This window comes from Pelophylax lessonae (genome assembly GCF_965119305.1).
Source record: "Pelophylax lessonae genome assembly, chromosome: 1".
Lineage (NCBI taxonomy): Eukaryota > Metazoa > Chordata > Amphibia > Anura > Ranidae > Pelophylax > Pelophylax lessonae.
Genome location: NC_138768.1, coordinates 729,096,342 through 729,122,429, shown reverse-complemented (window position 1 = coordinate 729,122,429; position 26,088 = coordinate 729,096,342). Strand labels below are relative to the sequence as shown.

Sequence of the window (26,088 nt, the reverse complement as noted above, 5' to 3'; positions counted from 1 at the left end):
CCCGTTGTTATCCCACCCACTTAATTTTAGTACTACTTTAGTGGAAAAGCAAACCTATACCGTACCGTACCGAACCGTTCCGACACTATACCATGCGGTACCGCAGTGGAAAAGCAAACCGGGCCAAGCAGGGCCGAGTAGAGCCAAGCCGGTACTAGCCGGTACTTGCAGTGGAAAAGTGCCATAATAAAGCTAGTATTCATTTGAATAATGCTTTGTTACATTAAAAATAAAAACTTGGGGAGGGGGGGATGCAGCTTTAACCTGACCACACAAGATACAGGCATGCTATGTGCTTGCACAGCATGCTCATATCTAAATGCGGGGTGGCAGAGGACGAAAACTGACCACGCTCGCTTGGATTGGCTTCTATGCTAGCATGGTGTTTTTTTTTTTTTAACAGAAAGACTGGAACCGGCAGGATCAACCAGGTAATCAAGAAGCATTGCCACCACAATTAAAATGATGTTATTAAAACTAAGAAATACTTTAAAAAGACAAAATTATTGATTTTTTTTCCGTAAAAGCAAACTTTATTTAAAAAAAAAAAGTTTTGCAATACATACAAGTTTCACCATTCGTATAAAACAACCATAATATGCCTTGTGGCTCACCTAGGCTTAGTACATAGAACCACTATGACATTAACCGCAAGGTTACCAGCAGCAGGAAAAAAAAAAAAAGAAGCATACAGACTGCTCACCATAAAACATATAGTCCATTATTCAAAATATGTGGTACAGGTCAGCATTAAATACATAGGGAACAATAAAGGGGTGAGAAGTAAATGTCTTCAAGCTCCAAAGGATCCTCTCGTCAAAGTTCCGGTCAGGATACACTGAGACTAAACAAGAATCTACACACAGGTAGAAGACTGCAACCGACTGTCCCAAGCTTTGTTAAGTTTGTTAGGACAACCCCTATGTAAATAAACCTTAAGAGATAGGCTATCATTAATATCTACTATCCAACCCTGTTGTGTCTGGGGTAAAGCCTGCAACCAGCACTTTACATTAAGTTTGCCTGCAACAAAGTTTCCCAAAGGGACGTAGTCATATACACTCACCGGCCACATTATTAGGTACACCTATTTGCTTGGTAACTCAAATTGCTAATCAGCCAATCACATGGAAGCAACTCAATGCATTTAAGCATCTGGACGTGGTGAAGACGACTTGCTGAAGTTCAAACCGAGCATCAGAACGGGGAAGAAAGGGGATTTAAGTGACTTTGAACGTGGCATGACTGTTGGTGCCAGGCGAGCTGGTCTGAGTATTTAAAAAACTGCTGATCCACTGGGTTTTTCATGTACAACTATCTCAAAGATTTACGGAGAATGGTCAGAAAGAGAAAGCGGCAGTTGTGTGGACGGAAATGTCATGTTGAAGTCAGAGGAGAATGGGCAGATTGGTTTGAGATGATAGAAAAGCAACAGTAACTCAAATAACCACTCGTTACAACCAAGGTATGCAGAATACCATCTCTGAACGCACAACACATCGAACCTTAAAGCAGATGGGCTACAGCAGCAGAAAACCACACCGGGTGTCACTCCTGTCAGCTAAGAACAGGAAACTACGGCTACAATTTGCACAGGCTCATCAAAATTGTACAAAAGAAGATCAGAAAATTAGAAAAATGTTGTCTGGTCTGAGGAGTCAGTATTTCAGCTGCGACATTCAGATGGTAGGGTCCGAATTTAGTGTAAAACAACATAAAAGTATGGATCCATCCTGCCTTGTTTTAACGGTTCAGGCTGCTGGTGGTGGTGTAATGGTGTGGGGGATATTTTCTTGGCACACTTTGGGCTCTTAGTACCAATTAAGCATCGTTTAAATGCCCCGGACAACCTGAGTATTGTTACTGACCATGTCCATCCCTTTATGACTACAGTGTACCCATCTTCTGATGGCTCCTTCCAGCAGGATAATGCACCATGTCACAAAGCTAAAATCATCTCAAACTGGTTTCTTGAACATGACAAGGAAGTCATTATACTCCAATGGCCTCCAGTTACCAGATTTCAACCTAATAGAGCACCTTTGGGATGTGGTGGAACGAGAGATTCGCATCATGGATAAGCAGCCAACAAATCTGCAGCAACTGCGTGATGCTATCATGTCAATATGGACCAAAATCTCTGAGGATTGCTTCAAAACTCTTGTTGAATCTATGCCACGAAGAATTGAGGCAGTTCTGAAGGCAAAAGGGGGGTCCATCCGGGCACTGGCAAGGTGTACCTAATAAAGTGGTGCGTCTATTTGTCAGAGTCAGCATCAGGGAGATGACCCAGCAAAATGGGATTGTTAAACTCACCGTAAAATCCATTCCTCTGAGTTCAACAGACACAGTGCTCCATAAATCATAACTACTGGGTTATATTGCCTCCTCCAGGAGTAGGACTTGGCAGAACAAAAAAAATCACCTGGCTACGTCCATGGGCCATCCTCAGCTGCTATATAACCCCCCTCTCTGCTCTAGGTATTCAGTTTAGTAGCAAGCAGTATTAGAAGTGGGGTTGTGTCAGTTAATGAACTCAATGAAATTAATTTTACAGTGAGTACAAAAATCCTATTTTTTTTTTCATCGACTGACACAGCGCTCCATAAACCATAACTACTGGGACATCCAAAAGCAGTGCCAAAAGGAAAATTGAGGGGTGGTGAAAAGAACCCAAGGCTAAACATAAGAGCCCTAACCAGGACACAGGAGCCCCATCTGAAATAAAAATGTAAAAGAAAAAACACCCCCCAAGAGGGAACAGCCCCTCCTGAACAGCAGCCTGCAAAACTTTGCAGCCAAAAAAAGAATCTGCAGATGTCAAAGTATCTATTTTTTAGAATTTGGTAAAAGTATGCACCGACGACCAACTGGCTGGTTTGCAAACTTGAGAAACTGACGCTTGTTGATGGATGGCCCAAGAAGTACTCAGCCCCCCGAGTAGAATGCGCCATGACAGGGAAAGGTGGAACCTGACCTTTAATGGAATAGGCCTGAGTCACCGTCTGTCTGATCCATCTGGAGATGGGATCCGAAGAAGCAGCCAGCCCTTTTTTCGGTCCTTATGTAAAACACAAAAAGCGAGTCTGACCTCTGAAAGGACTCTGTGGCTGCCAGATACACCAGAATCGCTCAAACCACATCCAAGGTATGCAGAGTAAATGCCTTGGGATGAGCCGGCTTGGGACACAAGAAAGGGCAACACAAATGGAAGTCAGAGACAACTTTGGGCAGGAATGACAGACAGGGACGAAAAACCCCTTTATCTCTATGGACCACCAAATAGGGACTATGACAGGATAGTACCGCCAACTCCGATACCCTGCGGGCTGAGGTAATAGCCATCAAGAATGCCACCTTCTGAGACCAGGGAATTGCCCGAATATTCTCAAATAGAGGTTTCTGGAGAACCGAGAGCACGAAGTTTAAATCCCACAGTGGCAAGACTGTACAGATGGAGCCACATGTTGAACCCCCTGAATGAAGGTACGAACTAAAGAGTGCGTGGCTAGGGGTCGCTGGAACAAGATTGCCAAGGCAGACACCTGGCCCTTGATGGTACTCAAGGCTAACTTCTGCTCAACGCCGCACTAGAGAAAGGCTAAGATACGAGCCACAGAAAAGGATCGAGCATGAGCGCCAATCAACTCACACCAAGAAATGTACGCTTTCCACATATGATGGTATATCTTGCTGGAAGACAACTTCCTCCCCTTCACCATAGCAAGGATCACTGATCCAGACAAACCTCTATTCCTCGGTACCTGGCTTTCAATAGTTAAGCTATTAAAACCAGCAACTGTAAAGAAGGATGGTAGATCAGCCCTTGGGACAACTGGTCTTCTCTGAGAGGAAGCCCCCAAGGGACTTTTATGGTAACCAAACTGATTGGAAGACCCTCGCTCTTGATTCCTTGCAGAAACCGCAGGAGAAGTGCGAGTCGAGGATGATACTGGCCTTACCATACCCCTAGGACGCCTGCGGCATCTGCCAGAGGAACCCGTGACCTTGCCACGAACCTCCTTTGGAGCTGAACCTGCTAAAGGAGCTGCATGCAGGACTGTGCAAATAGAACTGTCTTGAAGGTGGATACCACCAAACCCAAAACCTGTATGCAAATCTGGAGAGAAAACTGTCTGTGTGACAGCAGCTGGTGAATCACGGGCTGTGGTTCCTGAAGTTTGTCCAGAGGAAGGACCACCCTGGTCAGAAAAAAAACCTGACCTAGGTATTTAAATTTCCTGGACAGAGGAATGATGCAGGAATTATATCCGCACAAGGGGACTTTGGGCCTAAAAAACCCAAAATGGACAAAGTTTGCCCCCCTTTCTGGGTGGGCAATGAAATTAAAGAATAATTAAAGAATAATTTTGTGGATCCCCCTTGATGGAGGTCCACAGGCCCGGAAACCAGCGAAGAGGTCCCCCCCACCCCAGTAATGGGTGAGGGTAGACCTTAATGCTGAAGGAGTCTTGTCTGCGGGTCCAGAGAAGCCAGCTTCTGGCCTTCCAGACCAAGGTTGCTTGGAACCTCCTGGGGAAGACTATGTGCTGAGAAGGAGGACCCCCCCCCGTCAGACATTTAATGAGGTCATCCAGGGTAGGCCCAAACAGGCGATCACCTTACAAGGGCAGATCAATGAGCGCTTTCTTAGAGGCTTGGTCTGCAGACCAATTCTTAAGCCTAATCACCACTGCTGAAGCAAAAAGCTTTGACAGAACAGAAGCTGTATCCAAAGCTGCATCACAAATAAACTGCAGCCCCTGGACCAACTGGTTCGCTAAAACATAAGCAGTGGGAACCTACTCACCCGCCAGGCCCTAGCGCAAAAGCTTGGCCTATTCAGTTAGGGTCTGAGACACCAGGGCTAAGGCCAAGACTGGCCGCAATGCCAAACTAGCCATAGTAAACATGCTGCGTGCCACAGCCTCTGCTTTCCGGTCCGCCAGGTCTTTAGATGACAGGAATTCCTCTACTGGTATCATGGTTGCTTTATTCAACCTGGAAACAGGAGGGTCCACCAAGGGTCGACTACTCCACTTTTTTTAAAAGTGATTCATCAAAAGGGTAACTTACTGCAAAACATTTAGGGACCACAAAGGGTAACTTTGATTGTTCCTATTCCTCATAGGTAAACCTGTCAAATTAAGGTGTGTGAGGTGACTTATGCGTACCAAATGACACACGCACTGCAGTAATAATTGTGTCTACCAGCACTTTCTCATTTGCTGCTGCACCCGTGGAGGAATCATCCTCACTATCAGACAGATCAGGGTGTGATATTAAGTCCCCCTGGACATGCCACGTCCACGGCGGCATCAGGCTCAGAATCAGATGAGACAGACTGAGCAGGGGAAGACGGGGGACGCTTCCTCCTTGGCCTTTGCCCACACCCACTTCCACTCGGGATACTAAGGACTGTAGGATCACCTTAAGCACAACCATGGGAAGCTGGGGTTTCGAGGGACCTGCCACCTCCATGAGGGGGTCAGTGGGGGAGATGTGACCCTGAGGCTCCATAGGGAAAAGTAAGATCTTGCAGTACAAAAAGATCTTTTGGCACCACTAAAAGGACCCCCCCCCTGCTCAGGATACCTATCAGCAGAGAGAGAGAGAGAGAACAGGGCCCCTGAGGACTCCCCCTACCAACCGGAGAAGGATTGTGGCAATTCGGACCCAGCAACCCATGGACGCCACCTGCTTCATGTATCTTGGGATAGGAAGGAGACCGAGGAGGAAGATGAAGAGCTCCGGCCTCTCCACGAGGTTATGGTCGTCTCCAGCGTCTCGCCAGACTAAAGGACGATGGCCACTGTGAAGTCATCAGGCTACACAAACATGGCCGCTGGCCTGGGACCAGCCAAACCACGGGAAAATGGCCACTGTGACATCATCTGACTTCCCAAACATGGCCGCCGAAGCATTTTGCCAGGAACACTCTGTGTCTTCCTCCCAAACCGCTAAGCCCTCTGCAAGGGACCCCCCACACTAAAAAGGTACTGTACACCACCAGAGAAACCAAATATGTACACCTGGGAGGTAAAGCCCCCCCAAAGGCACGGAAAGTGGTTAATATATTGACAAGTTAGACAGGTAGTGATGTTTAACCACTTTCAGACCGAAGGATTTGGCTGCTCAAAACCAGGCCCTATTTTGCGATTCGGCACTGCGTGACTTTAACGGACAATTGCGCGATCATGCGACGCTGTACCCAAAACAAAAAATTGACGTCCTTTTTTCCCCACAAACAGAGCTTTCTTTGGGTGGTATTTGATCATCTGTGCGAATTTTATTTTTTGCGCTATAAACAAAAAAAAATAGCGACGATTTTGAAAAAATAAATATTTTTTCACATTTTTTATATGAAATTCTCAAAAAAAAAAAATGGAAAAATCCAAATTTTTTAACATTTTAGGCCAATTTGTTTTCTGCTACATATTTTTGGTAAAAAAAAAAAAATCGCAATAAGCGTATTTTGATTGGTTTGCGCAGAAGTTATTGCGTTTACTAACTACGCGAAAGATTTATGTCATTTTTATTTATTTATTTTTTTACTGGTAATGACGGGGATCTGCTATTTTTTTTGCGGGACTGCGACATTGCGGTGGACAGATCAGACCCCTAACTGACATTTTTGGGGGTACCAGTGACATTATTACAGTAATCAGTGGTAAAAATATGCACTGTTACTGTAAAAATGACACTGGCAGGGAAGGGGTTAACTGTGCTGGTGATCAAGGGGTTAAATGTGTCCCTAGGGGTGTGATTCTGTTAGGGGGTGTGGCTTGTGAAGTAATCACAGAGACATGCGATCCTATATAGCAGGATCACATAAGCCTCTGATTACTTCAGTGAGAATGACAGACGGCTGTGTCTCACAGCTGCGGGAGATTGCGAGTGGCCGGCAGCCATCGGAGTCACCGCCGGTCACACGAGCTGGCTCCCCAGCTGACGAGCGGGGGCGCGATCGCCCCCTAGCTCCACACAGGCGAGCGTCGTACATGTACGGCATTTTGCCTGGGAGCGCCAGACTGCCGCCGTACAACTGTGGGGGCTGGTGCGGAAGTGGTTAAGGTGCCCAATTTTATTATCAAAAATATAAAGATAAAAAAGCCTAATATTGTTCAATTAGAGGCTATATTGTAGATCACAGTTATACATATAAAAACGGTCAACCAGTCACCCAGCATATATCACTACACAAAAACAAACAAAAAAACAAAAGACCTGAACCTATAACAAGGCTATGCAGATGCTAAACATGGACTGAAAATAAAAAGTGTCACTGTGCAGCATCCGGACGCAGTGGAAAGTATGCAAGAAAAAACAGTTGGCACGTGTGGCAAAAAAACTGCAATGCGGCAATGTCTCTCAAATCAGGGCCTAGCCATCTTCAATGGACCAATTTTGGGTTAAGTGCGACCTCCCAGCCAGCCCTGATTTGAGAGACATTGTTGCATTGAAATTTTTTTTGCCACATGTGCCAAAAATATGTGCCACATATTTTCCACTGTTTCCGGATGCTGCACAGTGACTTTTAGTTTTTTCAGTCCATGTTTAGCGTCTGCATAGCCTGGTTATAGATTTGTGTCTTATTTTTCTGTTTGCTTTGTGTGGCGATATATGCTGGGTGACTAGATGACCATTTTATATGTATACTATGACCTACAATATAGCCTCTAATTAGACAATATCTTTTTTATCTTTATATTTTTTGTAATAAAATTGGGCACCTTAAACAGCACTACCTGTCTAACTTGGTATATTAATCGCTTTCCGTGCCTCTGGGGGGCTTTACCCTCCAGGTTACATATTTGGTTTCTCTGTATGCATATTGGTTACTTGACAAGTACCTTATTGGTGACAAGGTTTGATATAGAGGATTGGTTCCTTCCCCACTCTTTTTTTTTTATTTCTCACTGTACACCACCAGACAGGGACAACATTTAGGGAAACTCTGCTGTGCGCTCTGCACTGGAAACCACCAAACTACCCATACCCGCACACAGCAGGGCATGCGCTAGGGGTCTCCGCTGTGCCCTCTGCACTGGAACCCCCCCAAACCATCAGGGCAGAACACACACCACCCCATGGCTTACAGAAGGGGAGTGGCGGGGGTGATCCCCAGGGGTCTCTGCTGCCTGACCTAGGATCCCCACAAATCTGCGGAGCAGGGGGGGAAGCCCACTCAACTGAGGGACTTTAGGATGGTAGGGTCCAACCATCCCAGGAGGGTACCCGCGTCCTAAACCACCCAAAGGAAAGAGTGCAGGAGCTGTCGGCCAAGGGAACGCTGTGACTCGGACCAGCACCCGGTCGTATGCAACCCTGCGAGACGTTCAACTCGTGGGCCAGCCTCTGTCCGTGAGACTATTTCACGGTCGACCTAGCGCGGAGCTACGGTCTGCACGCTCTCACTGGCCAGGGGGACCACTGGATCTAGATTATCCAGCCCGTCGCCCAGCCTGGCAGTTGATTGTAGATCTCCCAAGGGGAAAAGGAAAAAAAAAAAAAAAGATTCAAGGAAGGAGAAAAAATTGCTAAGACCAGAGATCCCAGCAGGGAGCCGAGGTCCTTACTCCTGACTAGAGAGATTAAAACTGAATACCTAGAGCAGAGAGGGGGGTTATATACCAGCTGAGGACGGCCAATGGGAGTAGCCAGGTGTTTTTTTTCTGCCTAGTCCAACTCCCGGAGGAGGCACCATAACTCAGAAGTTATGATTTATGGAGCGCTGTGTCCGTCGATGAACAAAAGAGAAACAATGGCTTGGGAATAAAGTGGAGAATCTATCGGATCGTGAAGAAATTGCATAATTTGCTCCCAATATCCTTGATTCTTTGGGCAATGCCATAAGAAATTACTCAAAGTGCCAGGAGCTAAATGACATTTAGGCCACAGTGGAATACGTGTGGAGTTAAATTTTGCTAACCTAACCGGAGTTATATACACTCTACGTAATATATACACTGCTCAAAAAAATTAAAGAAACACTTTTTAATCAGAGTATAGCATCAAGTCAATTAAACTCCTGGGATATTGATCTGGTCCGTTAAGTAGCAGAGGGGGTTGTTAATCAGTTTCAGCTGCTTTGGTTATAATGAAATTAACAACAGGTGCACTAGATGGGCAAAAATGAGACGACCTCCAAAACCGGAATGGTTTTACAGGTGGAGGCCACAAACATTTTTTTTCCCTACTCATCTTTTCTGAATGTTTTTCACTACGTTTTGCATTTGGCTAGAGTCAGCGTTACTAATGGTAGCAGGAGGAGATACCTGGACCCTATAGAGATTGCACAGGCAGTCCAACCCCTTCAGATATGACACATCAATATGTTCCATTGCCAAAAGGTTTGCTGTGTCTCCCAGCACAGTCTCAAGAGCATGGAGGAGATTCCAGGAGACAGGCAGTTACTCTAGGAGAGCTGGACAGGGTCGTAGAAGGTCCTTAACCCATCAGCAGAATCAGTATCTGCTCCTTTGTGCAAGGAGGAACCGAATGAGCACTGCCAGAGCCTTACAAAATGACCTCCAGCAGGCCTTTGGTGTGAATGTCTCTGACCAAACAATCAGAAACAGAATTAATGAGGGTGACCTGAGGGCCCCACGTACTCTAGTGGGCCCTGTCCCCACTGCCCGACACCATAAAGCTCGATTGGCATTTGCCATTGAACACCAGAATTGGCAGGTCCACCACTGGCGCTCTGTGCTTTTCACAGATAAGAGCAGGTTCATCCTGAGCACATGTGAGGTGAAAGGGTCTGGAGAAGGTGTGGAGATTGTTATGCTGCCTGTAACATCGTTCAGCATGACTGGCTTGGATGTGGGTCAGTGATGGTCTGGGGAGGCATATCCATGGAGGAACGCACAGATCTCTACAGGCTAGACAATGGCACCCTGACTGCCATTAGGTATTGGGATGAAATCCTTGGACCCATTGTCAGAGCCTACGCTGGTGCAGTGGGTCCCAAGTACCTCCTGGTGCACGACAATGCCCGGCCTCATGTGGTCAGAGTATGCAGCCAGTTCCTGGAGGGTGAAGGAATTGATACCATTGAATGCCCCTTATGCTCACGATACCTAAATTCAATAGAACACCTTTGGACATTCTGTTTCGGTCCATCCAACTCCGCCAGGGTGTACCTCAGTCTGTTCAGGAGCTCAGTGATGTCCTGGTCCAGATCAGTGAGGAAATACCCCAGGACATCATCTGTCGTCTCATTAGGAGCATGCCCCAACATTGTCAGGCATGCATACAAACTACTGAGTACCATTTTGAGTTGCTGCAATGAAATTTCAGCAAAATGGACTAGCCTGCTGCATAATTTCTTCACTTTAATTTTTGGCGTGTGTTTGAATTCAGCCCTCTGTAGGTTAATTTTATTTTCAATCAAACCAAATGGCATTCCTTTGTTCCTAACACATTACCCAGTCCATAGCAGTATAGATATCCAGCATGATATTTTTCCCCATTGAGATCTGATGGCAAACCACAACACTACAGGGAAAATACTTTGTGGATTGATGAAACAAGATGAATTGTTTGGGAAGAATACTCATCACTATGTATGGCGCAAAAAGGGCACAGCTTACCAACATCAAAACATCATCCCGACAGTGAAGTATGATGAAGGGTACATCATGATTTGGGCTTATTTTACTGCCTCAGGGCCTGGATCACTTGCCATCAAGGGGAAAAAGGAAATGCGCCTTTTTGGATGGCCCAGTCAGAGCCCAGATCTTAAGCCCATAGAGATGATGTGGAATGATCTCAAGAGAACTGTTCACAGCAGACATCCTACAAATGTGTCTGAGCTAAAGCAGTTTTGTAAAGAGAAATGGTCAAAAATTCCTCCTGAACGTTGTGCAGGTTTGATCCAGAGCTACTGAAAGGGCTTGCTTGAAATCAATGCCGCCAAAGGAGGTTCGACCAGCTATTGACTCCAAAGGTTTACCTACTTTACATCTAGCAATGTGAATGTTTAATAGGCGTTTTCAATAAAGACACGAGAAATAAGAATGGTTTGTGTTTTATCAGCTTAAACACATTGTGTTCGTCTCAGTAAAGCCAAATGCCGCTCTAGGTGAGTGACCAAGTCTCACATGTTGTGAACAGGAACCCAGGGTGCTGCACAGCTCAAAAGCAGTAAGCGCTGACTTTAGTGCAAAACGCGTTACCTGTGATTTTAACACTTCAAAAAAAGTTATCAAAGAGTGCCGCAATAGTCCGGGTTTTTGCATGTCTCTACCTTGTGTTCGTCTACTGTTGTGACTTTGAGGAGGATCAGATCACATTTTTATGGCAAATTACTGCAGAAAACCAGTTAATTCCAAGGGATTCACATACTTTTTTATGCCACTTTACATAAAACACTGTGCTGTATGCTGAGCGAAACAGTTATACTTGTAATAAATGCATGAAGTCAAAGGGAACCTTATACCTTTTCCATGCAGTCCAGCTCTTCCTCAAGTTGTTGAGTTTCTTCCTTCACAGCCTGAAGATAATCAGTCACTGACTGTCTTGGGTGCATACCTTTCTCAAAGCGATTGTAAAGTCCTCTCCAAAACCTGAAAAGTTCAGAAAACTAGTTAATCCTATATGGTTTCTAATTATTGTAGATCACTTTGGTGTGATGCAAAGGCTGTCAGTAGTAAAGGATTAGGAGTCATCTTAGCGTGATTGTAAAGTCTCTTTTTTTCTATTAAGATAACAAACATGTTAGATTTACCTGCTCTATGCAGTTGGTTTTGCACAGGGCAGCCCGAATCCTCCTCTTTTCAGGTCCCTCTTCACTGCTCCTAGCCCCCCCCCCCTCCTGTTGTGTGCCCGCCCAGCAAGCAGCTTACTATGGGGGCACCTGAGCCGAGCTGCAGCTCCGTGTGTCCATTTAGATATGGAGCTGTGGTTAGGCCTATCTTCCCTGATTGGCAGCAGCAGGAGCCAATGGCCGAGGGACTCGTGGACATCGTTGGATAGAGATGGGGCTCAGGTAAGTAGGGGAGGCTGCTGCACACAGAAGGCTTTTTATCCTAATGCATTAAGATAAAAAAAACCTTCTGACTTTACAACCCCTTTAAAACCCAAATACATGATTCAATAAATAATTCACAGGCTGCTTCCCCAAACCTCCCTGCAAAACTCTCCACTCTTTTTTAAAAAAAAACAAATGCCCAAAAAACCTTATAGATGTTCTCAAAATAAGAGCCAGGGCAAGTAAATATGCAATTCTCAATATGCATAGGACAGGCAAAAAAAAAAAAAGATACATGGACAGAACATGTACAAAAAGGGGTGCAGAATCAATGCCAGCACAAACTCCATTCTGAGCCCCTGTTCACATCAGTACGATGTTAGACATCGCATGTGATTCGGAGAGCACTGCTCTGAAAATCAAATGCGATATCTGTGTGATGCAAATTCAGCCATACAGGATTGTATGGCTGAATTCACATCGGATTCAGACAACACGCACAGGACCCTTTTTGGGTCCACAGCAGAATCAGATCGCATTGTGGTTCACACCTATGCGATCCGATTCATGTCCGAACTGACAGTTCACACTGCGATATGTAAACTGATCTGGGGGTGTCGTTAACCTTGTATTGACACCCCCAGCAATGTGATCTGAATGCGATGCAGGAACCCGCAGTGGATTCCCAGGGTTCTGGCATCGTATATATGTGAACCAGCACTAAACAACGGTGCTGGTATTGGTGGAACCAAAGTATAGCCAAAGCTGCATAGAAAATAGTGACTTTGCATGGCTCCTCTGGCTGAGATGGGAGGCATAAGAAATAAAAATAGTACTGCCAAAGTAAGCACATACTTACAGATTCATTACGGTCATAATAATGGTGCTTCAATTTACTTTTAAGATCATAGTTTTCCTAAATTATCAAGGTGGAACTTCACTCTTGAAGGCCTGGTTCACACTGACACGACATGAAAAGTCGTGTAACTGTCGATCCAACTTTGCCCTGTGACTTATTCGACTTTTATGCGACTTTATTGAACGGAATCAGATTTTGATCTGACTTTGAAATGAGTGCGACTTGGGTCTTGACGGGGAAACCCCCAAAATAAAAACAATAAATAAAAAAAAGGCATGGCCCCTCCCCCCCCCCTCCCCTCATCCAAAATATCCATATCAGACCCTTATCTGAGCATGCAGCCTGGCTGGCCAGGAAAGGGGGAGGTTTTTATGCATTAAGCTAAAACAACCTTCTGTGTGCAGCAGCCCCCCTAATACCTGAGCCCCCTCTCGATTCAACAATGTCCACAAATGCCTCAACCATCGGGGACTCTCCCTCCTGAGAAACAGCAGCGGCACCATTGGCTCCAGCGGCTGTCAATCAAGCTCAGTTAGCCAATGAGGAGAGAGAGGGGCAGGGCCGAACCACGGCTCAGTTTTTGAATAGATACACGGAGCTGCGGCTCAGCTCGGGTGCCCCATAGCAAGCTGCTTGCTGTGGGGACACTCAACATGAGGGAGGGGCCAGGAGCTCCAGCCAAGGACCCGAGAAGAGGAGGATCGGGGCTGCTCTGTGTAAAACCACTACACAGAGGAGGCAAGTACAAGATGTTTATTTTACTAGACAAAAAAAAACAAAACAAGACTTTACAACCACTTTAAGCCCCCGTTCACATGCAAGTGATCCGACTTCGGGTGGCGACCTCCGAGGTCGCGGTGCGAGCAGCGCGCCGCGACCTCGGAGCGGCCGCCACGGACTTCATAACATTGAAGTCTATGGCGGTCGCCTCCTGGTCGCCCCAAAGAAGCTCCGACCCCTTTTTCTAAGTCGGAGCGACTTGTGTCGCTCCTATTAGAACGGATCCGCAGCTTCCCTATGGGAGGCGACCTACGGCGACCTGTGAGGCGACCAGGTCGCCTCACAGGTCGCCTTAGTGTGAACGGGGGCTCAGGCATGCCAAAATTACAAACAATATTGACTGAGAGGCTGCATGAGCATGTATTAAATACATTTCGAGTGCCATCGAGCTTTTTAAATTGGAACCATTGTGATCAAGAAATTTACCAAGTTGAAGAGGTAATTCAAGCTTAGACCCAACAGTAACCAAGGGCTGTCATTCTAGCCACACTTGATAGGGTTCATCTTGCCTACTCTCCCACACCCAGTGTATCCTTTCTATACCTAGCACACTGCCTCTAATGGTTTACAGAAGGTTTCTGTGCTCCAGGATGGAGCTGACCACTTACAAGGCTATTCCCAAAAGGCCCTGCTAACATACATGTCCTCTCCATCAATACTCCACACTGCCTATGTTTGAGTGTATATAGTATGCAATCTTAAGGAGAGCATTGCACTTCATAAACTCCCCCATACCCTCCTTCCCTCATTATACCTGCTGACTTTTGTGTTATCTTGAATAACTCTGCACTGTCATTTTATAATACAATACATGGATAAAGATATATTTGATCAAAATACGTCATTCAAAAAAACTTAAAGCTTTAGGAAACCCAAAACCAAAAATGTAATATATTGCAGCTGAACAATCATTAAATGTGGTGGCTGCATTCATTCATTTTATTTATTCATTTTTTTCACTATTCCATCAACTTACAACAATGATGGGGCACCATCCCCTTAGCGCCCATTCAGACTGGCGGGACACGACTTGCTGGGGCAACCTGTGAAGTCGCGGTGCACATATAATTGAAGTCAATGCAAGTCGCCTCCAGGTCGCCACCCAACGTAGTACAGGACCCTTTTTCGAAGTCGGAGCGACTTGTGTCGCTCCTATTAGAACGGGTCCTGTACTATTCAATGGCGAGCGACCGACCGCGACTTGTCAGGCGACCAAGTCGCCTGACAAGTCGCGCTAGTGTGAATGGACCCTTACTGACAATAACAATGGGACACTATTCTTCTCACTGATAATAACAATAGGGCCGTTTACTTCCCTTTAAAACTATGATGGGGCACTAATGCTGGGGCAAACTTTTACTCCCACTGGCCAGAGTCAGTAAAGCCTCAAAGACAGCAAACTGTCCCATTGCTTATAACATTTGGAGAACCCTGATCTAGCCAATAACACAGCTCTGAATTAGAGTGCCCCACTCTTGATGAGGACGCACAGGGACACCTTTGGACAGCAGCATTGTCAGTCTGGGGGGGGAGTGTTAGATGTTCTAACAAATTAAAGTCAAACTCCAGCTAATAATAATCAGTTACAGCAAACAGTTTTTTGTTCTTTTGGGATAAAGGTTTTACATAAATGAATGAAAGCGGACCATTGCAAGTACCCCTGCCAATGTTAAATGGTTGGTCTTATTCCTGTAACTTATACAACTGCAAGAGAGCTTATTCTTTTGAAAAGTACCTACTGACTGCATCACCAGGTGAAAATAGAAGTAATATCTAAAAAGAAAACAAATGCAGGCATCACATCCAAGATCTAAGCTGAAACATAATAAAATGTTTGCTTTTGGGTTGAATACTGCTGGTAAAGTTACAACCCCAGGACCGTCTCTGATGTTCTAATAACTATGCAGTGCAAAGTCCTACCTAAAACAATGCATTTAACTTTTATCCAGTCAGGTAGGCATTTGTAATACATAGTTATTGGTTAATCTAAACGTGATTTATCAACTCACCAACCTTCTTACGATTGGTCAATCGTAAGACTTATTAACCTTATTTATAGCTGAATTTCCAATACAAGCAATATATAATAGTCTTAATTGCTCAATACCCTTCAATAATTTAGGTGTCATTCACTGAAATCACGATAGTCAGCCAAAAAAACAAGATCCAAATTGCCTAGGCTCTGGACTAGAGGGTTTAAAAAAACCTCCAGAAATTTTTTTGTGAAATTAGTGTTTGCAGCGTTCCTCTGTTTTCATTTTGCAGGCTGGGTTCACACCTATGGGATGCCAAGCATTGCATGCAATTTGCACCGCATGGCTGTGCACATCACATGCGATGCCTATGCAATGCCAATTCAGCCACACAGTTTATATGGCTGAAATCGCATCACATTCAGACCAAAATGGTGCCGGGACCTTTTTTTGGTCTGCAATACAATCGGATTGCATGGGTGTTCGGACCCATGCGATCCGATTCCATCTGATTTCACAGTTCCCACTGCGTTCTGTGAACCAATTTGGGGGCGTCAATAACTTTACACTGACACCCACAGCGATTCGCAGAGAGCAGTGTGAACTGCCTGCGAGTCAGATGCGATGCAGGAACCCGCACAAGAATCACTGTGGTTCCTGCATCTCGCATAAGTGTGAACCCAGCTTTAAAGTGTAATTGTGATGTAACCTCTATGTTTTTGTTATCGTGCAAATTTTCAGTCATCCAAAAAATACAATGTCCTACACTTTCACTTTCTTAACTGCTTCCAGTCCAGGCCAATTCTGGCATCATTTTTTTTTTTTTTTTACTAGAAAATGACTTTGAATCCCCAAAGATATGTTTTTTTTAGCATATTTTTATGTCACAGCGGTTTTTCAAACGCAAATTTTTTAAAAAAATACACTAATTTATCGTAATGCACAAAAACACAGTATAATACCAAACTAACGCCACATAAATACATACCAAACATGTCATGCTTTAAAAAGACATCCTCCCATGGAACAGCGCCAAAAATGGATTTTTGTAAAATCTTACCGTAAAATCCTTTTCTCTTAGCTCATTGACAGACGTAGTCCTCGGTGATACAGCACCTTCGGGTTATGTTGCCTCCACAGGAGCAGGACTAGACAGGAAATTAAAAAGCTCTGGCCACACCCTAGGGGCAGTCCCAGAGGGTATATCCTCTCTCTCTCTGCCTCAGCAAATCAGTTATGTGAAAAAGCAGTCTTTAGAGATTTTAACCCAACCCAACTCAAAAAATAGAGGGGCGGGGACTACGTCTGTCAATGAGCTAAGAGAAAAGGATTTTACGGTAAGATTTTGCAAAAATCCATTTTTCTCTAGCGCTCATTGACAGACGTAGTCCTCGGTGATACAGCACCTTCGGGACGTCCCAGAGCAGTATCACAAATGAGGGGTGGGAAAATGAAAATCAAATCCCAATCTAGAAGGCCCAACCGGTGCCAACTAGAAGTTTACAATGCTCATCCTTAATGATGAGACTCAACAAAAAAGAGAAAACATTTTTTTTTTTTTTTCAAACAGAAAAAACCCTCGAGGTAGACCACCGGTCTTCTCAAATTGCGGCCTGCAAAACCTTGCGGCCAAATGAGGCATCCGCCAATGCCGTCACATCAATTTTATAGAATTTTGTAAAGGTATGTACCGACGACCAGGTGGCCGCCTTACATACCTGGACCACTGACGCCTGATGGCAAAAGGCCCAGGAAGTACTGAGCGCTCGAGTGGAGTGCGCCCTAACAGGGAACGGAGGACTCTGACCCTTAATAAAATAAGCCTGTACCACCGTTTGTCTAATCCATTTGGCAATGGTCGCGGCAGATGCAGGCAAACCCTTTCTGGGGCCATCCGTGATCACAAAAAGTGAATCCGTCTTACGGAATGATTCCGTAGCTTTCAGGTATACCCTGATTGCCCGAACCACATCTAAGGAATGCAACGCATGTTCCCGATGATGCTTGGGCTGAGGACACAAGGAAGGTAGTACAATATCTTCATTCAGATGAAAATCTGAAACCACCTTAGGAAGAAAAGATGGCTTAGGATGAAGTACTACCTTATCCCTATGAATCACTAGGTATGGGGACTGGCATGATAATGCAGCCAGTTCTGACACCCTGCGAGCAGAAGTAATAGCCACCAAGAAGGCCACCTTCTGGGATAAAGTAAGCAAGGGAATCTCCCTGATGTTTTCAAAGGGAGGTTTCTGTAGAACCGACAAAACCAAATTAAGATCCCAGGGCGGTAAGGGCGCGCGGACTGGTGGAGCCAGGTGCCGCACCCCCTGGATGAAATTCCGCACCAAGGACTTGGTAGCTAAAGGCTTCTGAAAGAAGATTGCTAATGCTGAAACTTGACCCTTGATGGTGCTCAAGGCTAGCTTCTGCTCAACCCCTTGTTGCAAAAAGGCCAATATTCGAGTCACCGAATAGGTACGTGGAGGAAATCCTAAAGATTCGCACCACGCAATATAAGTCTTCCATGTGTGATAATAGACCTTGCTGGAAGTCGCTTTCCTTGCTTTAATAAGGGTAGGAATGACTGAAGTAGACAAACCTCTGTCCTTCAGTACTTGGGTCTCAATGGCCAGGCCATTAAAACCAGCGACTGTAAAGCATGATGGTAAATTGGTCCTTGAGACCACAGACACTCCCTGAGACGAAGTTCCCACGGAACGTCTGCGACTAGCATGTCCAAGTCGGCCAGGCCGGCTTGAGGAGGCCAGCCTAGAATTTCTAGGACCACTGGCGCTGATAGAATCTGAACCAGGCGTCCCTAGAGGTATCTGGCCCCGACCATCCGAGAAAGTCTGGTCGTTTTCTGTTCCCACGCATTTATCAGATACCTGATTGCTATCAGGAAGGGTGATCTTTTCTGGTTGAACCTCAGGGACCGAAGTCACCCGACTAGAGGCTACTTGGCCTATCTGGTCAACCAGATCCGATTCCTGTGAGGTATAGGGACTAATCTTAGGAAAAGGTAAAGGAAAAGATCTATTCAGGGAACGGTAACTACCGCTTCCTGTAGTACTTAAATGTTGGAAGGGAAGAATCGCACCGGTAGTAGTGGTTGATGCTCGATCTAATGTCCTGAATACCGGTGAAAACGTCCCCCCACCCTGAAACCGGGTGGGGGCGCACCTTCAGGCTGTGTACTCCTTTGCTTCGGGTTTGGCTGGGTTGGTCCTCTGCTTGTCCGACCAGCCCTTCTTGAACCCTCCTGGAGGAGTCTTGCCTTTCCCGCTTGTACCAGCCGGGCGCCCTTTATGGGCGGTAAAGAAAGGTCCTCGCTTGTTGCGAGGTCCCTTAGCTTTAGCAGCCTGTGGCAAAAAAGTGCTCTTGCCCCCAGTGGCATCCTTAATGATTTCATCTAGGTTGGCCCCAAATAGACGATTCCCCTGAAAAGGGAGATTTGTCAAGGTCTTTTTGGAACCTAGGTCAGCTGACCAGCATTTTAACCACAGCACACGTCTGAGGATGACCGCTGACATAGATGCATGCCCTAATAAGGGAGTAGTGTCCAAGGCTGCGTCACAGATAAACTGTAGCCCTTGTATAATCTGTTCCATCAAATCAGATGTCTCCTGGGGAATATCTTTTCCCCTAAGGTCTTGGCGTACCATTCTCGCCCATTCCGTAAGTGTCTGGGAAACTAGACCAATAACAATTACTGGTCTAAATGCTGACCCTATCAGAGAGAAGATGGTGCGGGACTCTGCTTCCATCTTTCGATCCACCGGATCCTTAAAGGACGAAGTGTCCTCCACTGGGACAACCGTGGCTTTATTCAGCCTGGAAATAGGTGGATCCACCACTGGTGGTACCGTCCATTTCTTAATGATGGATTCCTCAAACGGATAGCGTCTAGCAATACGCTTGGAAATAGTAAAGGTACGTTTAGAATGCTCCCATTCTCCTTTAATCTGATTACCGAAACACTTGGGTACAGGAAAAACCTTCACCGTTTTGATGGGCTTATTAGTACCAAAAGGAATCTCTGTTTCAGTTGCCTCTGCCGGTAAAGCCTCAAGTTTTAAGGTTTCCTGCACTGCCACAACTAGTGCGTCCACCAATGCTTCTTCCTGAATTATAGCGGGAGAAGAAACGTCCTCCTCACTGTCTGAGGGGGCTTTACCTGAGACAACAGCCCTTGCAGAGGAACCTGCAACTGCAGTGACCATCTCTGAATCTGAGTCAGAGGTGTCAGATAGTATAGGGGTAGGCGGGGGTCGCTTCCTTGACCCCCGTCCCTGACAGGCCGCCTCCACCCGAGCCACCATAGACTCCAAAATTGCTGTAAATGACTCTACACTCTGTGCACCGGCGGGTCCCGTGGCCCCCTCGAGGGAAACAGGTGGGGGAATATGTGTGGCAGGGTCCATGATAATTCCAGTCACTTCCTGGATAATATAATTCAAAAATAAAAAACTTTTTTTTTTTTTTTTCAGACCCCCAGCGCCACAAAAAGTCCCTTAGTGTTACCTGCTAGGGATCCCTATCGATCGAGAGAGAGAGAGATAGACCCCCAGGCTCACCACTTGATGCTCAGAGTTTAACTGCAACAGGTTACAGCGCTGTCTTGACAAACAGGAAGTCTTTTGGCTGGCTGCCCAGGAAGAAAGGAGGCGGCTCCGCCCCTCTGCACGCCTTCCGGCGCCTCCCCTAGCTCCACGAGGTGTTTGGATCACCTCAAACATGGCCGCCCCCATGCTGGAGACACGAGGCTACGCCAAAATGGCGGCTCGTGCGATCCAGCAAAAAAAATGGCGGCGGCCTGTACTGAATAGCGGTGTGCTGCAGGGCACACAACACTCTCTCTGCATGGGGATTTGGCGTGGTTGGCGGTACCGGCCCTGGCGGACCGCATGGCCATTCGGGAGGCCTGCTAATAGCTGGAGATCTGATTAGGAAGGCAGTCTACATGTCCGTGGCTTCTGACTGGTAGGTAGCTTATTTTTATCACCGTAAGATTCCCAGAATGCCACTGATTACAATCTTTTTAACATGTATACAATTAGATTGTTAGCTCCCAAACCAAGCCTCCTGGCTTTTTGCACATAAAATCACACTCAAAGTAGGAGGATCTGTGTCATTTATAGGATAGAGAGGGACTCTATCTTACCATACAGAGAGGGGCCCGCGTTCACCACAAGACCACCGGATCTCAACATCCAGCCCGTCGCCCAGTTCAGCTTTCTTGCTTGAAGATCTCACAGGAACACTGGAGAAAAAAAGCTGTCTAAAAAAATCTTTTAAGAAAAAAATCTTGCCAGGACCTAAGATCCCAGCAAGGTATCTAGGTCCTTACTCCTAACTAGACAGAAAATAACCGATTTGCTGAGGCAGAGAGAGAGAGAGGATATACCCTCTGGGACTGCCCCTAGGGTGTGGCCAGAGCTTTTTAATTTCCTGTCTAGTCCTGCTCCTGTGGAGGCAACATAACCCGAAGGTGCTGTATCACCGAGGACTACGTCTGTCAATGAGCGCTAGAGAAATTACGATACCTACAAATCTCCATAGGCAATGCTTTAAAAGCCTTTACAGGTTTCCAGTTTAGAGTTACGCAGGAGGCCTGGTGTAAACATTATTGCTCTCGCTCTGCAATTGCAGAGATATCTCACATATGTGGTGCGATCACCGTTAACATATGCATGCAGGATCTATGTGCGGCTTCGCATTTGTACATGAGCATGGGGGCACTTTAATTTTTTTTTTTAACACTACATTTTTTTTTTTTTTTTTATCAACTTTATTGCTATTACAAGGGATGAACAACATCCCTTGCAATAGCATAGACCATGGCAGGTCCTCTTTATGGAGATATCTAGGGTCTATTAGACCCCAAGTCTCTCCTCTGGCCTCCAATGCAGCCAATTAGGCACAGATCGATCTGATCGGATGCTTCCCTTGTCGGTAACAACCAGGTAAACAAAGAACCGAAACAGGAAGTGAAAAAATCCTCTTTGCTTGTTATTTCTGACACCACACAGTGGGAGGGACAACATTAGTTTCTCTCACTGTGTGCCTAGAGCTGGATGCTGCCTTTCGCATCCTTACAGGGCTCTCCAATTGCACGGGAGAGCCCGGGTAAGGTGGCGGTGTATGGGGGGGTGAGACCCACTTCCGCCGCTTGTAAAACGAATCCAACAGCTCGTTAGCTGCTTGGATTACTTTTACTCTGTGAAGAATTGCCGGCCCAACAAAATTATATCTTGATCCTTGCTGCAGCTGTGACCAAAATATCACCGTTCCTGTCTGAGTACATTTATGAACATACGGGGGATGGAAAGCGGTTAATGGCATTAATAAACCCAAGTCTTAAAGTGACACTAAACTCTGGTTTAAAAAATATATATATATTTTATTTAAGTATGTATTCTTAACAAAAAGAAAAAAAAAACGATCTTCCATTGCTCTCAGCCTCCTCCAAATGGCTTTTTTGCTGCTCAAACCAGGCTTCCTGTTAGATGGTGGCAACATTCACTCTTCATGGTCCCACTGTATGTAGCCACCCTTTCTTGTTCACTCCTCAGATGGGCTAGGAACTATGGACTGTGGATAATGAAATTTGTAGCGTGCATACTATCGTACAAACTATTTTATGAAAAAAAGACTACAGGGCCATTAAGTATTGGATATGTATAGATTACTGAAGAATAATGATATTGTTTAGGGTCACTTTAAACCAAGGCTAATCAATAAATATCAACCTAACCCCCTAATTTAACTTAACCTTTAACAACCCACTAAAGTGAATTCCTAGCCCCTAAACCTAATTGTTAACCTGAAGGTACCATGCAGTCCTGTGTTCAAGAATTTCAGCAGCACAAACTGTGGATTAACCCCCTTTACGCTGACCTAACAGCAATATTGGGCCCCACTGGGCTGGGCTTTTTTTTTACGTGGGACCGCATACCTGCATATTTCCCTTTGTGCTGGGAGCACACCAATCAGCGAGCTCCCAGCACAGAGACCGGAGGGTCTCAAGAAAAGCCTCAAACCCTATACTAACAATCTGGACCCGGAACTCCTGATTCGGGATCACCCAAACGCTGTGATAGCCTCTGATTGGCTATCACAATGATCAGTCAAAGTCAGGGTCAGTTTTTTTTTTTTTTTGGACAGGATTTTTATTTTTTTTTTTAAATCAGTGTCAGTGTGTTTTAGGTAGGATAAAAAGAAAAGCAAAATGCGCGCTATTGTTTTTCGACTGTGCTACAGGTACAAACAACATACACATATATGGTATCACTGTGATCAGGAGCAGGAGAATTTAGGTGTCCTTTTATGAAACGGAGATGAGCAGTGATCCTGCTGATCACAGCTCATTTCTGATCATTCTCAGTTTATGAAACAGAAATGATCAGCGGAGAACATGTTCTTCGCTGATCATCTCTTCACACGGGAATCTGTCATTGACTGACACAGAAACAGCCAGGCTATGAAGCTGCGATCTCCGCACTTCACTGGCGATCTGGGTCAGAATTCACTCTCCCCGATTCACCAGCCTGGAGCTTGTGAAGCGGGGAGTGAAGTGAGGGGAGAACTGAGGGGGAAAAAGGAAGATTATCGACTTCCTTCTTTCTCGTTCATACCCCCCAACACAGTAATCATGTCCCCCTGCCATATTTATGTATATATATTTAATGTGTGTGTGTATATGTATGCATGTGTGTATTCAGTGTATATATATATATATATATATATATATATATATATATATATATATATATATATATATATATATTTATGTAAGTGGACTATTATTTATTCACATTAGTGGGGATCGTGTACTCAGCAGTGATAATTTATCACTGCTTGTTAAAGCGCGCCAGTGATTTTCATACTACGGTAATCTCGCTTTGTCTCACGAGATTACAGGCGTTCCCATTCACTTCTACACAGATCTCTGAGAAAACAGTTCTCCTCTGATCACCCTGGGAGAACTGAAGTTCTCCGCTTCATAAAAAGGGTGCCAGAGGAGATAATTTTCTCCGGAGAACTGCAGAGAAGCGAACAGAGAAAAAAATTCACCCTTTCATAAAACGTACACCTTAATTTGGGTTGTTCTTTGGTGGACGGTTATGGTACTAGCAAGAAATATAAAGCTACATTTAAAAAAAAATGTTTTTTTTTTCTTTTTTTACTGTTTTGGGACAGTTTTTCCTTGTTAATAAAAAAAAAAAACCAATATCCATTACCATTTACCACCAAATGAAAGCCCAATTTGTCCTGAAAAAAACACTGTATAATCCACCTGGATGCACAAAGTAGTTATGATATGTACAGTTTTACTAAACACTTGTCAAAGTTGTAAAATTGTGCTTCGGCATGAAGATTGGTTTTGCACTTAGGTGCGAAGGGGGTTAAATCAGCCTTAAAAAAAACGCATATATTTCTGCAGGATATATTAGAGAACATTTCATTGGTTCTGGCAAATAACAGAAAAAGGAAAAACAAAAGGAAGACTTACTTGATAGTGGATGATGCTGTATTAGGTCGCAGCATGCCCAATGTCTGACTGTGGTTTGGTCTGTAAAGGGGGTTCATGTAATCCAAATGCTGCTTCCATAGGTATGACCAAAGGGAGTATGTTCTCTCTTGAATTCTAATCAATAATAAAAAAAAAAAAAGATAAATATTGCAGCATTACAAATTCAGGATCTTAACTGCTTGTCATATGAATGCACATAACACTAAATAACTCTGCTCCCATTTGCCTCTAAAATGCCAAACAATATCCTTCTATTATCATTTTAGAAAAACTACAATTGTTTCTACAAAAGAAATATTCCTAAAGGTGTTACCCAACAGTAAACTATATTGATCTGGACTTGTTCCTCATGCTGAAGAGCAGGGGTCTCTAAACTCTCTAAACAAAAGGGCGAGTTAACTATCCTTCAGATTTTAGAGGGGATGTATCATGGAAAAGTGGGAGTAGAAAATGTCCTGGCATCAGTGGTAGTGAACAGTGTCCCATCATTGGTAACTGAAAGGAACAGTGCCCCAGTATTTGTGTCAGCAGAGTCAAATGTGTTCCTCAATTCAATATGATAGTTGGGAACACACCCCAGGATTTAGAGCCACTTCAGCAACTTACTTGAATCCCCATAGAATGCGTCAAGGTAGATGTGGATTGCCCAAGAACATAGAAATGTGAAGGTTTATAAAAACACCCTGTTATAATCTACCTTATCCAACCACCATGGCGTCATGGAGTCTAGGACATGTGTTAGAGGTTAGAGGTTAAAGTTACATGGCTGAAGGCTCATTATATCAATAAAAACGGTGGGGCATATTCCTAACACATTAGAAGTGAGGAAGCCATCTGGGTGAGTGTTGAAACAACTTCAACACAACAAGTTCAGTTGAATGTAACTTACCATTACTCGCCACAACTATGTAGCCTATGGACTACTAGCCACTAACCATGACCTAGATAAACGAGAACCTTCATATACTCTATATTATGGTGTTCCTATGCCACCAGATATACATGCACAGAAAAAACACATTTTTCATACAGTATGTTGCAATTTATACCACCACAGCACATCAGAGCTTAGATGGTCAAAAACAAAAATAGAAGCTTTGTCTTCATGACACAATGGAGGTTTTACTGGGTTAACTTCTGCACAATCCACTGCAACACATCACAGAAGCGCTCTTATATTTTGCTGTGTAATCTACATTGTTAGTCTAGTGTAGTGCAATGGGCAACTACATATGTCCTTAGTCCACCTGTACTGGACTTTAATAAGGCCAAAGATGTGTTAAGAATTTATATACTGAGTAACTATTCCAATTAGTGAAGTATGTGAAATGGGGAATCTGGTTAGATTTAACTACATATCGAAAAACAAAGGACAGAAAAAGTCTATCTGCTTATGAAATGGACTGGAGTTTTTACATACACATGTAAAGTTGGTCATAGGCTTGAAAGGAAACCTGCTTCAGGGAAGCCATTACATACCTCTCATTCTGAAAAATTGGATTTTTGACTTACCGTAAAATCCATTTCTTTGAGTTCATTGACGGACACAGCTCTCCAGTATTCTGAACCATTGGGTTTTATTGCCCCCTACAAGAGCAGAAAAAAAGAACTTGGCTATGCCTTTGGGCAATCCGAGGTGGTATACTCCCCCCGCTCTGCTTTAGGTGTGGGTAGGTGCTGTGTCCGTCAATGAACTCAGAGAAATGGATTTTACGGTAAGTCAAAAATCCAATTTTCTGCTTTCTTCCATTGACGGACAAAGCTCTCCAGTATTCTGAACCATTGGGATGTCCCCAAGCAGTGCCAAACATGAGGGGTGGGACAAAAAAAAAAAAAAAGGCTAAACACAAAAGCCAACGAGGTAAACAGGAGCTCAACAACAAAAAACAAGCCTAACCTGAACAATACACCCCCAAAGAGGGAAGGGACCCCCTAAACAGCAGCCTGCAAATCCTTGCAGCCA

The 26,088-nt window shown here is 44.7% G+C and overlaps 1 protein-coding gene across 1 annotated transcript in view; it reads right to left on the bottom strand.

The window, feature by feature from the left end:
- The window catches only part of MTMR7 (myotubularin related protein 7), a 117,129-nt gene that overhangs the window by 3,707 nt on the left and 87,334 nt on the right, over positions 1 to 26,088 (bottom strand). Inside the window, exons 12-13 of the mRNA XM_082262025.1 lie at positions 24,105 to 24,239; positions 11,444 to 11,570 (exon numbers count right to left, since the gene is read on the bottom strand). Of these exons, the coding sequence (XP_082118151.1) occupies positions 11,444 to 11,570; positions 24,105 to 24,239 (262 nt within the window). The remainder of the gene's footprint in view (positions 1 to 11,443; positions 11,571 to 24,104; positions 24,240 to 26,088) is intronic.